The 16,345-nt window shown below is 42.1% G+C and overlaps 1 protein-coding gene across 3 annotated transcripts in view; it reads right to left on the bottom strand.

Moving 5' to 3' along the window:
- Positions 1-1,388: 1,388 nt before the first annotated feature.
- The window catches only part of mcu (mitochondrial calcium uniporter), a 49,444-nt gene continuing 34,487 nt past the window's right edge, over positions 1,389-16,345 (bottom strand). For all 3 annotated transcript variants that reach the window (XM_026309174.2, XM_026309175.2, XM_026309173.2), the window contains 7 exons: positions 9,350-9,413; positions 7,205-7,375; positions 6,788-6,892; positions 6,428-6,588; positions 5,660-5,863; positions 5,209-5,325; positions 1,389-5,069 (listed from right to left, as the gene is read on the bottom strand). In XM_026309174.2, coding sequence (XP_026164959.1) covers positions 4,989-5,069; positions 5,209-5,325; positions 5,660-5,863; positions 6,428-6,588; positions 6,788-6,892; positions 7,205-7,375; positions 9,350-9,413 — 903 coding nt within the window. In that variant the 3' untranslated portion in view covers positions 1,389-4,988. The remainder of the gene's footprint in view (positions 5,070-5,208; positions 5,326-5,659; positions 5,864-6,427; positions 6,589-6,787; positions 6,893-7,204; positions 7,376-9,349; positions 9,414-16,345) is intronic.

Here is a 16,345-nt window from a genome sequence, read left to right as displayed (position 1 = left end):
GTGTCATGCTGAAGCATCCTTCACTTCAAGGCGACAGTAAGGTTTGCACACTCAGGATTTACCATAGAGTAGATTGGGACTGTCACCAAGCACAGCAGACTGAATATGTTCTCATCTACTGTAACTCAATACTTGACCCTTAAAGTACAGGCCAGAAAATGTCTACATCCTTTTCATTTAGAAGGCAGTCAGACTAACGTGATCTGCGCAGTTTTTGTTCCTCATATGTAATTAAACCTATGGAGACGTTAATCCATGAGGCTGTTAAAAGAAATGAGGTGGAACATGCCTCTTTTACAATTACTGGAAATAAGACACTCTTCTTCAGCTCTGTGAGTCTCTATAGCCCAGGTACAATTAATCAGCCCTTCATTACACTACTGCATAACAGCAGTGTGGATAAAAAAAACATACACTAAATATTGTTTTTTTAATTTTATTTTTAATGGTCCTCTTATTAGTTTTCACAGTTGGATTGCGAGCAAGCTTCATAATTGTATTTACAGTGCTTAGATTGGTTTTAGAGTAATAATGGTGCATGGTTTGAGTGATTTCTGCTGTGAAATGTTGCAGTATTCGGTTATTAAAAGATGCCGTGGTCTGTATAAATATCGGTCGAGTACAGACAAACATTTTAGAAACAGTTTGATGGATCACCATTCATTCACGACCCCCTGATCTCCTAGTCATGTTGATGATCCCTGTATCTTTCCTCTCACGCCACCATGAGGTGTGTAGGGAATGAAGCATGAAATGTGGTATCGACCTTGATGTTGCCGTCAGGTTGAATTATGATATTTGGTGATCTTGATTTGAGCATCAGCATTAGGTCAAAAGTCTTATTTGTTTATGATCAAATGCCTGCAAAGCTATTGAAATTCCCATCAAGCTCAACTGCACCTTATACCTTAAACATGCCAAACACAAATGGTGAATATGATAAAGATTATACCTATAAACATAGCTCAAAGTAATGCTCTGCCCAATAGTCTCAAAGTGCTGTTAATCTAGCACACTCAGCATACTTGAGAAAAAAAAGATTTTCTTCCCTGTTCCAATGATCAAACCGAAATTTAAAATGACTTCCATTTTTCAAGTAAGATTTAAAGGAAAAGATCATATTTCCATTTGGCTTTTAGATTTCCCCTGACATAACCATATGCTGTTGATGTGATTCATGTATCTATTGTATGCAAACAGTTTATCTCTGCAGGTCTATCTCATAGGATGTCCTGTGCGGGAAGAGCTGGAGGCCAAGGAGAGCCGGAGAAGGAGGTCAAGACCTGAAAGAGCTGCTTCTTGTAAGTATCTGTACTATGTCCATTCATCACCAAGTCTGCACTTTCAGTGAGAGCAATAGAAACCTCAACAGGACCACTGGCTCCAAAAACTGGATAAGGATTTTATTGATAATTGAATTACATTTCTCTTTTATACATATTTCATAAATGATACAGGATTTTACATTTTTTTTGCCAACATTACAGCATCATATGTCAACAGAAGAATAAAAAGACAAGAAAATAACTAAATACAATAAGAGGTAAGAATGGAGTCCAAGATCATTTCAATCCTATATTCCGCTTCACTCCTTAGGCATTTTAAACACATCTTATTGTAAGTGCACGCAAACAAGAATTTCAAAACATAACGTATATTTAAAACAGAATAATGTGATTTTTGAGAAAAAAGGCTGAAGGTGGATGACTGTAAAATTAGATAGGGACAAGAATGAACAGTGTTCCCCAATAAGTTAACAAGAGTGCGCCTGTCATTTTTCCTTTGGACTCAGGACGTTAGTAATAGGTTCAGAGGCCATAAAGCCTCCTTTATAGGTGCACAGAGGGTGGAGGGTCTTTTTCCATTTACTGGGGAGTATTAATGCACGCTGAAGGAAGGATTTATGGGAGTAAATACGGTGAAAATGGGACTGGGTTTGAGCAGTTGGTTGGCTGGGATTAAGTCAGATTTGGCAGAACAGATTCTAAAGATGCAGCCCTGTCCACTGCCCTTTATAACTAGGAGATCTCTACAAACAACGTTCTTAAATTATCTTTGCTTTTTTTTTTTTGATAAATCATCTTTTTTATTTTTACATCTTTTCCCATGTAAACATACATTCATGCAACACCCTCTTTATAATAAAGTTTCCCTATATTTGATATATTTTGTTAAAAAAAAAAAAAGAATGAAAAGAAAAGCCCAAGGCAATAAATGGTGGATGATGCATGAAAAAAAAAGGAGACGACGATGATGGAGAGTAGTGTTGTGTACGAACAGCAGAGGGGAGGATTAGACTGCAGACAGGGGCCTCAACTCTCTCACCTCCCACAGGACATTTCCAAGGAAACACTGTTGTCACTTTGCGCATGTACAGTATGCGTATGTGTGTGTGTGTGTGTGTTTGTGAAGGGGGAAAACAAATTCAAAGCTAATGACAGCTATAAAGTGGGATGACAGCTGAATTTATTTTTACTGCTGCTGACATGCAGCGATTAGGGGGAATTCATGAATTTATGAATATGGAGATCTTAGACTTTGCCCCCAGTTCACTCACACTCATCAACACATAGATTCAATACACACACACACACACACACACACACACACACACAGCAAGACTGACTTCTACTTCCTAACTCTCCATCATCATCAGCTGTTAACCAAATTGCTGTGTTGCCTATGCTTTTTAAACCATTAATCATCTAAAAAGCACAGTTTCTCTTGGAGATAACACACATACAACAACACACATAGTAACAGATCAGGCCAAATCCTGCCTTGAGATCTGCTGGGCTAACTTTTGATTTCATCTAAAGTCATGCAATTTAATAATAAAAAACTCTGCACATATGATCTCCTCAGTAGGATTCAGCCAACTGTTCCCATACAAGCAGGAGATGATCTTGAACTAACATCTATGTGCAGGGATGTCATGTTATTGTGCTTCCCTTCTGCAGAGGTGATCTACAGCAGCTCAGAGTGAAAATAACTGGCTTTGAAACACCGATCCTCACCCTGAACAGAAAACTAAATGAAGGCTTATTGAGTGAACATCTAAATAACCAGACAACATAACATAGGTATGGCTTCCATAACCTGTGATTCAACCAAATGGGGGAAATGAGAGTTCATCTAGATGCAGCAAAGAAAGTGTCCAATTAGGTACAAAATTGCAATAATGCTCCTACGCATTCACAAATTTCTAATGAGAGCATACCACAGCATGCAGTCTCTCCTGCTTTGCCATCGAGGGAGCAAGGGGAGCGAGGAGGGAGGGGGTGTTACAGCAACAGTGGGAGGAGAAAACTCTTGGCTTTATCTCAGGATGACGAAAGCCTCTGTGAAACAATGCCATGACACTCTTCGTAGATGGAGTTTTTTGTAATTTTGTTACTCTTCAAAAATTCTGATCTGCTTAAAAGGTCATTGACATTCGGGAAATGGAAATTTTACACCTCCAAGACCAGGATTAAACTGCAGGCAACTTCCATGCATATGTCTGAAGCAATGGTCACTAAAATTTTAACCTCTTAATGATGTTAATCATTTCCACAGCAATGTTTGTATTCATGACTATACAAGTGACACTATTCACACTGATATTGTGTGTTCTTATAAAATTCCACTGTCATCCTGACTTGGCTCCAACACCATTCCTCCCTTGTATCTAACATAGATCTAGCTCTTAAGAAATGCATGTTTGTCATGAAAGGATATGAAATAGTTCAAGGTGGTGAATGGATACAGTATAATGTATTTTGTGCATGTGCGCATGTGACAAAGTGTGCGTTGGACTGTTAGCAGGGGTCTTTCATGGCAGGAGATCTTCAGTGGATGTTAATGAGTTTGTCATGAAATGACATTTGGTAATGAGCTCCTCCCCCCACTGAAAAAAACTAGCCTCTGGTCTGCTATTTATTTGATTGTATACATATATATATATATATAATTTATATTTATATTCTTTTCATAACAAATATACTATGGCTTTCAAAATAAAAAGTGCCAAAATATTTTTTTGGAATAAAAGAACACACAGTGATGTTGTTGTCGGTAGTACTCTCATACTTGCACCGGCCGGGCCACTGTAGGACATCAACAGGAAAAGGAAACAAGGCGTCGTCATGCCTACATCCTGTGAGTTGAGACAAGCTCCTGACAGAGGTCACACTGGGAAGGACAGCTGTCTGTCATCTGGAGGAGGCGTGGCCTAGGGAGGGCGAAGCAGCAGAGTTCAGCCACAGGAAGATGAAGGTCTCCCCTGATGCCCTGGCTGCAGTCTGGACTTCCTTGTAAACTTTAACATGTGGGATAAAGAGTCTTCCTGGAGGCTGCCTCCAACCAAGAGAAGGTGTGTGTGTCTGCAGTTTGACTGCTAGAGGAAGCAGGATTACACCGTTGTGTCGACCAGCAGAGCAGCTAGGTTCGGTGTCCCAGTGTACCCTGAAAGTCCCACACACACACACAAACACACACACACACTCAGCAAAGCCCCACTGCATGTCCTATGTCCTGGAGTGTCTAGAGGAGCAATAATTCCTGCTGTCCCCCTGGAGTTCCCTGCAGGCTCTTCCATGGAGACTTGAGGCATATCCATAGTGCCCAGCTATATTCAATCATCATTGTTGTCCTTTCATCATCCTCACCATTCTTCGGCTGTGAGAGTTTTACAGTTCCCAGTATTGTCACCATCCTTCTTTATCTTTTATGATTTTCCACTTGCAATTCCAACTGGCGATTCAGTCAGGAAAGCAAAAAAAAAAAATAAAGAAAAAAAAAAAAAAAAAAAAAACAGAAAAAGGAGAAAAAACTAACTCCCACAGCCAAGAAAGGGATGGGATCATTGGGTGTGGGAGGCATGGTGTGGGGTAGGCTTCTGAGGAAACAGTAAGGGATAAAAGGGGAGGGAGGACAGTGTTGGATGGCAGGTAGGAGAAGGGAAAGGGGGTTGTAGGAGCTGAGAGAGGAGGGAGTTACTCTTCCCATCAATTTTTACTGGCGGTGAGCTGCTGAACTGGGAGCTGGAGTTGGAGTGGGTCCCGAAGACGCTTCAGATCCAACTCCACCTGGTGAGGGCAGACAAGGAGAGAGGGGGAGTACAAAATATAAAAAGAAAGTGTGTGGTGAAGGTACAGCAATAACAAATACAAGACTTGAATTGTAAAAACTGTCAGAAAGCATCAAGCTTTCGCCAGGTGAACGTACCTCAGCAATATCATCCTTCAGCTTGTTGTACTTCTCAATGTCAAAACGTGTCCTTTTCACCCCCTTGTGGAAGAACAGCAGATACTGTCTGTCTCTAGCGTCAGGGTAAACATACTCCTGCGGGTTATAGAGAGACACGGACAGAGCACTTTGTAAGAGGAACCAGTTTATCAGATATCCTACATGTTGTGCTTTCTAGTCCTTGGGACAAATCATACCAGTCAGAAACACAACATCAAATACAATAGATGGCTTTGGTGTTAAAACCTAATGGAAATTTATGAATTCATTTTTGAAAGAATCAATTTGTTTTAGCTGTAACAGCTGCAGAAGATGCTTTCGACTTTTAACTTCAGTACAAATAATGAATAAATTAAATGAATGAATTAAATAATGAATTTATTATTACTTATCATAACTTAAGACAGGCCTATGCCTATGAGTGTCTTACCTGGCGTGTAAGCACAAAGTAGGCGTACATGGCCATGGCTGTGCCGTAAGTGATGAAGTAGGTGACGGGCTCCATGATATCCCAGGAGTACTCCCACCAGGTGAGCCGGGCCAGGATGCCAAATTGGGTGGCCATGTACGCCATTCCACCCCACAGCACCCAAGTGGTGCGTCGCTCTGCCTTCTTGCTCAACTCCTCCTTCACCTACGCAGAAGTCAAGAAGACAGCAGTCATCTAAAAGTTTATTATTTTTAGAGAATCTAAACAAGCGCATTCAATACCCAAAACTTACATAATGGATTTTAAGTACTAAAAAAAAAAAAAAATTGTGCTCATCTCCAGATTACGACTTAATTATCATAAGATTAACTGATTTGCTGGGCTCTCACAAATTAATTATGTCATTACGAGGATAACAAATTTGTGGATTTGCAAGCCCCTTAGCCATACCCATGATGGCTTAACAGGCCAGACGTTCTCTAATCTGTATTTTTATTGGACTGATACAATAAAATAATTACCTGCCGATAAGAGGATTAACAAACATTAATAATTTTAAGCAACTACAGCTCTTCTTGGCTTCCATGGTAAAGTGTGTAGGGACAAGCAAATAATTCAGTTACAGGGTTGTGTGGTTTACTCCTTAGTCACTTGTCAATCATGTGGTTTGCAAAGTAAAAAGCTTGCTGCAATTGGTAATTCCAGTTGTGGGAACAGCAATGAGCTTGTATATACAGAAACTAACAATAGTGTGAACAGTGTTAGGACCTTCTCTAGGGGGCGGAGCTGAGAGTTGAGGTCCTCCAGTCGTCCAATCAGCTCCCGTTCTTTGCTGAGTTGGTGTTCCTCAATGCGAAGGGTGGTGTAGAGCTGCTGCACCAGAAACTTGACATCATTCAGCCTGTCACCCTCCTCATGGGGCAGCAGCTCTGAGGCGCGCGCGCACACACACACACACACACACACACACACACACACACACACACACATAAATGCAAACAAACATGGTTTAATATGGCCCATTTTTTGCCACTAAAACCACTTCTCTTATTGGTGGTGATGGTAACTGCGAGGGAATGACTCAGAGCAAAGAGAACAGACTCTGCTTTTTATTTTGCCAGTTCTCACCTCTCCTTGGTGGTCGCACGAGGTATGTGGTATCGTTAATGACGAGCTTGAAATCATCCAGCAGAAGGATGTCTATACCTGTGGAGGAGGCAACCCTCGCTCCATCTGGACAGAGAGAGAAATGGAAAGGGAGGCAGTAAGAGCGATGGAGCTCCAAACACCTTCACCTCTCCAGGTTGTTGCTGTCTGTGTAAGATTTTAAAATCAAAACTGTATGATTGTCCCTGTGTAATGAGCCCTCTGAGCAGAGTGAGGACTGAAAAATCATTTCATGGTGCATGCAGTGAGATTATGTTCCGATGCAAAGCCACAGTTGTGAGAAACACCAGCTAGCCTCAAAACACAAGGACAGTTGAAACCATGTAAGGACATGCTTGGCTAAATGGATATAGTGGGGGAGTGTGCATGTGTGCATACCCGTGGAGTAGATGGCTACCCGGTCGATGCCTCTGTCTTCTGCCTGAAGCTGTTGCAGAAATACTCCCACACAGTGACTGAGAGGCTTAAGGATGAACTGACAGCGCTCTCGCCTGGACGGCAAGTTGAGTGAGATCACTGGCAGGCCGTTCTGATACACCACTGTCACCTCTGGCAGGGGGTTGGGAACAAGAAAGTTAAAGTCAGACAAATGTCACAAAAGTGGAAAATGTAAAATGACCCCTTTAGGTCTTAAGTTAACCATGGTGCTTTCATGGAGTCTGCTCTCTCTGAATGAAGTAACTAAACATTTAAATAGGATGAATAAGAAGTAGTTCTGTCTTATGATCTTCTGGATTACTTAGCCTCATGTACGAAATCATATTGAAATACTAACTTTTGATACTTCAATGCTTCTAATTTGACCATGTCATTTGGATAGTACCATCTAACCCAGCACTGTCCAAAACACCACCAACACTTCAGCCTCTTATAATTTGATGGTGTTATACTTTTCTTCAAAAACTTAAGCCTTATTTCTACTGACCACCACATTTGAGACCCAGAAGGCAGCAGCATAACAAGAGCTCCACTTGTTGGAGGAGCACAAGAAAACTGCTAAACTTGGCAGCAGCTCAGAAATAATGTGTAAACCCATTCGCCATTTTTGGTCATCAGTCCCAAACAGCAAAACTTAAGTTCTAAGTTATTCTAAGCACTTGTGGAAACATTCTGGGAAATAATGTCTTTAGATTCACGACAATTTTAAAGTTAAGTTATACTTATCTACACGTCTTGTAACTGAGATTATCTGAAATATACAATATCTGCAACAAGGCACCTCTAAAAGCCTACTATTTGCTTGTAATCAATACATGAACAAGTCTCATTCATTAGTGTGCTAACACAGGTGAGATAACAGGTACAGGCACGTTCAGTAGATAAAAATAACTGCTGTCTTCACACTGTCAATTCCTGAGAATCAATATACAGCATCATATTGCTCCGTTTTCCCTCGCAGAAACGTTAGGCTGATTGACTGATTCGACTTCTGATGTTTCTTATCCACAAAGTTCAAGCAGAGCTGTAAATGAAGCACTGAGAAAAAAAAATCCTGATGCACACATCACGATGTGTTCCTCTCCTACAGCAGCAAAGAAAGAAGACATGGAGTGAAATCAGTGCATCTGACCAGTATTGTTGTACAATTTTTGTACAAGCTTTTTAACACTACAATAAAAACTGTAATTTTTGCATCAGACAGATGAGCCACTGTTCTGCTCAGAAGCACTTTGTTTTTCTAGCACACTAATAATGGTCTTTAATCCAGCTCTATTGGTCGATAACCAAACCATTGTTATAATGAGCCAACTTATACCATTACCATGCTGAGTGGCCCCTAATGACATAGCCATGAATCAATGCAGAGGGCTGTGAGCCCACAGAGCAGGGTGATCCAAGCTGCTTTGCTGCTGCTACACCCAGCAACCTCTGCCTCCTGCTCTGAACCACTGCAGTGAATCAGCAGATCTCTGCCTGGGACAGCACCAAGAAGTGAAGGATCATCTGCTGGCACCGGCAGCACCAGCTGGGCTCAGTTTCAGGAATGTCTTGACCAGATTCAAAGACACAGTGATGCAGACACCCACTTCTTCATTCATCACACTGACTATCTGACATCTCGCCCAAACATCTAAGCTAGTACCTGTTCCCTTTTCCCTCTGCTATCCTGTCATCACAGGCACATTGCTGAAGGATTGTACAAATTTCTCTGCTCCCATCCAACAGCTATTAAAGTTCACTTTGAAATCAAATCAGCATGTTCTGCAATGCTGCTGCCTTCACATCTCAGCCTCCCTACTTTTCTCTTCCTCTCCATCTCTCCCGCCTCTCACACAGACAAGCAGATGCTACCTCGAGACAGATTCCATATTAATGACTACTGGCTGTTAATGCCAAATGAGGCTCTGCTGTCTGATCAGTGCAGAACTCTTCTCTGGTGCAGAGCTCGTTTTTCTTGGACGGGGTCAGAGGCTGGATTTGTTTTTTTAAGGGAAACCACTGCTATGGCTCCTACAGTCAGGCACAGACTACTAGGAGAACAGCCACTGGATTTACTAGATAGCCTGTCAGATGAAGACTTACCTTCTGCAGCAGCAGAGGAACACAACAGTCTCTGGCCATGCCATAAGTGGGCACCACTCCAAACCTGCATACAGGAAGAGAAAGTAGAGAAACCTTTTTATTCCACCTGGACACAGCTTTCTCTCGTCTAACGTTTCCATTCTGTTGGGCAGTGTGGGACACCCAGCAACATGACACTACCCCACACTTAGTGCATTTACAAATATACTTGTTTATTTGCAAGACTGACCAAGCATTACGTTACAAAATGGCTTCCAGAGTTCAGGTTTCTACAAATGTTCCCATATGCAGTGAAACCACACCCAAGAAGCACAGACTGATAGATCTGCAGCTTCCCAGTGATGGAAATATTCTACACTGGGCTCATATATAAACACACACACACACACACACACACACACCCTCACACACACACACACACACACACACACACACACACACACACACACACACACACACACACACACATTCCATCAAAATACCAGCATACAGAAACAGTAACCACCACTTCCACAAAAATGCCACAGTGGGAGACACAGAAAGAAGGCAGCCAAATGCAGGTTGAATAACAACAGTGTGGTTCAGTATGAATTCTCTGCTTGTGTCACAGACTTGGAGGGAGGAGGGGAAGAAGACAAAAGCAAATCTTGGGGAAACCCACATCTTTTTTCTGCTCTTGCATGCACTTAGCAAAGTAAGAGCGTTCATATGTGCTGCACATGCTTTGAATCACAGGGCTTATCACGTTTTCTGGTGAATTGGGATCGAGATTTTTGAGTCATAAGATGGGCTGTCAGATCTCTTCTCACTTACACGCAGCAAACGAGGGCGAGGATGAGACACTGGAAATCAAGCAAGAAAAAGCACCAAGGAGCATTTCCGATTAAAGTTTTAGTTGTGAGAGCAGTCACAAACAAAACCGACTCACCTACGTTACCAAAGTGCTCTGCTTCTCTCACGTCTGATCCTAATACTTAATAACTTGCGCCTGGAGCCATGCAAATTGTGACACCATAGTGCTGTAGCATACTGGTAATATAAATGCTAAATGATATAAATCTAAATGCTAGAAATGCATTTAGTGTTTTAGGTTCTCATGAGTACAGAGCGTCACCACTGACTCATACTCATTAACCCTTCCGTTACTGGAGAAATATCTTTCACACCATCAAGGATTTCAAACAGACCTGACTACATGGCACGCAGCATCCAGCAGGCTGCAGTCCGGCACACTCGCCCTGTATACAACTCTGTAATATCAGATTTATGATATGCATTCACTGTGGATTTTAAGGAGATGAACTACAATAGTGGAGATTAAGAGCTCTCATAGCTTCCCTTTTATGACTCTGCACTGACAGCTCTGCACTGAAGGATATCTCAGAGGAGAGTAAGTGTGTGTGTGTGTATCTCGTCACTGCTACCAGATGCTTTACGAATCTGTAGCACTGAGGCAAAAACAAACACTGTAGATACTAATCGCAGCAGGACAGGCAGCAAATGGCCGGCTCCAGAAAAGCATGATCAAGGCTTGGCTGCTGGTACTAAAGTCAGTGGTCTGAACACTAAGGCCAGATGTTACCATTACTCAGCAGTGCAGAAATCCTGACTAACCTTGTGATACAGCACCAGTAAAGAAAGTTCCAGTACTTAGAGCACAATCATTTTTTCCACTGTAAGCCTCAAGAGAGGGCCTGGTGACGCAGCAGGGAGCAGGAGGGAAAATATGGCGCCTCGTGTTTCATAGTTCTGGGTCAGATATTTCTGTTATGTGCAGAACTTTCTGTGATTTGTTTCAGCCTATGCAGGTGATGTTTGTCACAGGACCACACACACACACACACACAAAAAAAAAAAGTACAATATCACACAAAGTTCAAATTTAAAGTTTTTTTTACATCTTTTCCGTCAGCTTTGAGGTCACTGAGAGCTGTCTGAACATAGCTGCCATAAAACAAACACTAAGGAACCAACACTGTGTCTTCTAACCCTGAAAATGTGTGTCAAGAGTTGTCCAACATTAATTAGTGATGAGGTGCCATCCAGCTCTGAACTGCTGACCAGCTTCCCCTATTCCAGTTTTGCCTGTTGCCAACTTTTATTCATATTTTCAGTATCCGTAAATACAGGAACAAGGAACAAGTCAAAAAGACGCCTATGAAGAGTAGTCCTGACCACTGCAGCACTGATGCAGGACTTCTACAGTGACTTCCATTGTAAACTCAGCACCACTGCAGGGATAACAGGGGTGTGTGCATGTGTTTGGCTACACATCAGGACTGTGAAAATGTGTTTTTTTGACACCAACAGGCCAAAGATGAGTAAACGTTTTGGTAACTCCATGAGGAAATTCGTGTTTAAATGAGAAACCTTACTGCCATCCCACGGCACCAAGAAGAGTCCAAACAGTGATTAGGCTGCTGATCAGATAACATGCTGAGAAAAGCATTTTGGCTGGTCTGGAATAACCGCACAGTCTGCAGATAGCTTTGCTTTGCTCATTCATTAACTTCAGTGACTTGAAGCCAGGAGGAAAGATTTCACCAAGATACGCGCATCATCACCGGGGCAGTGACATGAACATATGCAAATATGTCGCTGGCGTGTCCATCTGTGGTTTGGCGTGTTCGTGCGGATGCACAGTACTTCTGTGTGTTTGCAGGTGGCAGGTGTGTATGTGTGTCCACCCGTCTGTTCACCAGCATGTTTGTCAGCGGTAGTTGCAGTGTGACTGAGCAAAGCCCCCCCCCCCCGGCACACAGCCACTGAAACGCTGCCTGAAAAATTTAACAGCGTAGCAGCAGTCAATAGCAGAGCAACCTTGGAATCAATGTCATACGGCTAAGAGAAGAAAGAAACAGGCATCAAGGATGGCTGGGAGGGAGAAAGGTGTGGAGGAGGAAGTATGTGACGATACATGGAGGATCAGTAGGGGAGCGATAAATGAAGGCTAGAGTAAAATGATGTGAGTCACAAGTGTGCTTGTGTTTCTAACCATGTGCTGCATATACTGTACCCTGCAGCAGACACTCCTGCAGTGAGCGAGTGTGTGGTGGCTAGAAAACAAAGAGAGGAGGAAGGGAAACAAGAGGGCAGAGACAGGAAGAGTGAGGGAGATAAAAAGAGAAAGTCATGAGTGTGAGGGAAAGCGGAGGGAGGGGAGAGGAGGAGGAGGAGAAGACTGCTGATCACTGCAGTAAAGGAATCCCTCACCTAGAAAGGGGGGTTGCCCCTCGACTTCACACTCCCTCTCTCCTCCATCGCTCTTACTCACAGTGAATCCTGATGTTCCTGGTTTTGATCTTCTCTCAAGTCTCACCTGCACTGCGCTTTAACTTGCATTTTACCATTCTGTGCATTTTCCTTTCACTAAAGGGAATTTTAAATCTCACTTTCAGTGTAGTAAATGCACACAAACAGGATCCAGTAGATAGCACAGTGGGTGCTGTGGGAGAGGAAAATAAATTTGATCCACTAGAGAAAATATATTTCTTTGTAGCAGCCCAGGCTGCATGCTGCATACTGACTGAGCTCTTCCCTGCTCTCATATAATGTAGTAACACATGCAAGAGATTTGATATTAATGTGCAGTAAAGACAGAGCATCCTTGTGCGCTACAGCTGTGCCAGATTTCAAGAAAAATAAAAAAACATAACACGTGCATGGAGAGAGAATCGACACACAGCATGACATGACGTGCACTTTTATAGCTCCACTGTGGGCAACAGCTTCCCTTTGCTGTGCTGAACTCCAGCACCCTGACATTCTTGTCCAGATTTTGTATGTGGAAAAATTTGCAAGATTTACCATCCTCCTCGACTGATAAACTGCTAGCAATAATATGTTAACATGTACGTTCTGCTAACAATCCCACAATGCAGTGCTCTGTTTCTCCAGATATGAAAATTATCAGTAAGTGGCTCCGTAACTGTTGGCAATAATGCAAAACAATGAGATTATAAAATGTCCAAAATCTGTACTACTATACTATTTCTCACTATTGTACATGAGATACACTCTTATATAAAAATACATAGTTTTAAAATCAAATTAATTTCTGTGTATGAATTGAACTACTCTACAATCTTTCCATGTATGCCTTGGTAACTGCAGTTGCCCTGGCAAACTGCACTTCTCTCAGCTTTATTGCGATGGCTGAATTTCAACACAAAAATGACACAGCAGTTTAAAAATATATTTGTGCTCAGAACACATCCTTTTATCTGCAGACACACTGCAGGGAAATTCTGGGTGCCGAGCATGGCATAATGTATGAGTGCATAAGTGTGTTACAGACATAAGCACTGAGGAGTAATGTCACTGATATAATTCCCACTTGATGGTACCCTTCTGGGGAACTGGAAACCTCTCATTTATCTACACAATGCCTGAATCCATCTGTGTGCTAATGTGCTGTCCTGGGCCGTGGCTATGGACCAAAAAAACACTATTAGACATTCATAGATTCATGCTCCATATACTATACACTCATTGTAGGTTTCATCTAAGCTTCATCAGACATCTCAGAACCTTCCTTTCTGTTTTAGTGGTTGAACTCATAATGAGAATGTAAATGTAGATGTAGGCTCTGGCATAAATTTCCCAGCGGTTCAGTTGTTCAGACGTGCACTACTCCATCATGCTGCCGTGACAGACAAACCCAGGGGAAAAGTGTACGGTCAAAATGGGGTCAGCATGAGGTCACAGTGCATAGAGCGGCAATACACGTTCGGATAGATCAATATGAAGTCAGTCTAGAGGTCAGGACAGATGGGGCCCAGGCCAGGGAAACATCATACCTTTGTTCATAGGTGTGCCTAAAAAAATAAAAATGACAGCTGCAACAGTGTCTCGGGGGGGGGGGGGGGGGCAGTGCATTTAGAAAGAAAAATACTTCAGCCCCTCCAATACCCATGACCCTCCTGCTCTTTAAGAACGTCACTGCAAAGAAGAAATGCAAATTTTACAGTATTTCACCAAGAACCAGCTCCATCATCCTGCTGATTCAACTTTGAGGACTATTTCAGTGTGGATGGCCAGAGAAGGCGAATCAGGTTTATGAGCTATTAAATTAGAAATACACCACATCTACTTTCTCATCAGCTGCTGGAAGGAATGTGTGTGTGTGTGTGTGTATGATGCTCTGTTATTCAGTGAGATGCTAAGGTTTTGGGGTTTTTTTTTTGGATTCTTGGGTTTCTTGCTTTAGTGCTCTTTTATGGCACATTAAGAGACTGCTGACTGTTGCACTTTAAAAACTTTCTCTTGCTCTATTTTCAAGTGACGTACAGTATTTTTTTTTTACTGTGTCTAAAAAATAATTAAAGATCAACTAAATTATACGAAAGCACCATTTGTTTGTTATTTTAGTCCTTCAAACATAAGCATATTATAAACTCTTTTTTTTTTCTTTTTATACCTTGGGACTTCAAAATTGCATAATCATGTTTTTTTCAAATATCCCTTTGGGTAGGTGTTTTGATAACTGAACTAAATTTGCTTCGTTTTATTACATTCCATAGCCAATTAATATTGTTTGGTGTAAAAAAAAGTTTCCTAGAATAATGACATTAAAAAAGTACATTCTCACGCTTTAAATCACCAAACCAAAAAATGTTTGGTTAAATTGTTATTAAATTATATCAAATTATATCAAATATTAGATATCAAACTCTTAGTGGTTTATTTTCTCATTACTGACAAACAGACCGATGGCCTGAATCCCCCTCTCACAGTGGACAAAACTACTACATGACAAAAGAAACTGCTGCCTCATGACTTATAAATTATACAGCTGGTGCATAAAAGGCATAGTGTGGAGGTGCAGTACAGCTGATGTGCCCAGTTTTCTCCCTCACTGCTGTCACCTCCTCTCTGTTCTGCTCTGGGAGCAAGTCCCAGTCTGCTCAGCTCCTTGCAACCCACGCATCCTCAATTTGGGGTTAACAAGTCCAAAAGCACAGCTGCACCTGTTCCAAAGCACTCACAGTCCCGCTGTGAACACACACACACACACACACACACACACACACACAGACACCTACACCTACATTCTCCGGCTCCTCTGAAGTACAAACATAAGTACACATACACGTAGATAAGGCAGGCACGCAGCAATTGCTAGAAGAAAGTGGATTTGAGTACGGCGTGACAGTAATCACTGTCATTTTTTTTTCGCCTCAGCGACAACAAGCTTATGTAACGAAAAGAAAGCGCTGCCTTTTCTCTGGGCTGTGTTCCATGCCTGGTAAAAGCCATTAACAGATATGAAATCTGCAGTCACATCCTTGAACACCACAATATTAAGTAATCTCCACTCACACGCTGAGAGGGACAAAGCACAGCGTGCCCTGTGAAAGCACATACCAATCTGATCTCTCCACTGCAATGCAGAGTTGATAGTGGAAACAACTTAACTGTACTTCTGATTAGGATATTTAAAGATCAAAACCACACACCAGTTTCAGCAAGGTATAAATAATTCCAGCTTAAATTTTTCATTCCATTTCAATACACTGCCTCTCAGACACTGGACATTGCTTTGATTAATTAGCAGCAGCTCATGGTCCGCTTAATCCACGGGATGCGAGCTCGTCTGTGGGCTACTTCAGAAGGGCTGTTTGACCCTCACACCCACTCCACCCCCACATCCCTCCTCATGGCCAACTACACTGGAACCTAATGCATTATTAAAAAGCAGTGCAGGCTTTCACGCCTGAGTTTAGAAGACAGCCAGTGCTCTGCCATTGAGCTTCACAGCTTTGTGCCTTAGAGACTTAAATCCAGCTGAGGAGCACCATCTGTGTTTTCAACATTCCTCGGGTCACTTTTGAGATCTGAGTGGTGCAGATACTGAAAACACTGTCTGCTTTTGCAATGCATATACAGTATAAATTCAGGATGTATGCCTGTGTCTGTCTGAAGACACATTAAGACCCTCTTTGAATGCTGATACACCAGGTGGCACTAGTTGTCGGTCTTAATTTCAGTGCGGGA

This window comes from Mastacembelus armatus, chromosome 15 (genome assembly GCF_900324485.2).
Source record: "Mastacembelus armatus chromosome 15, fMasArm1.2, whole genome shotgun sequence".
Classification (NCBI taxonomy): Eukaryota; Metazoa; Chordata; class Actinopteri; order Synbranchiformes; family Mastacembelidae; genus Mastacembelus; species Mastacembelus armatus.
Note: the sequence above shows the minus strand (reverse complement) of the source record. Positions and strands in the feature narration are given on the sequence as shown.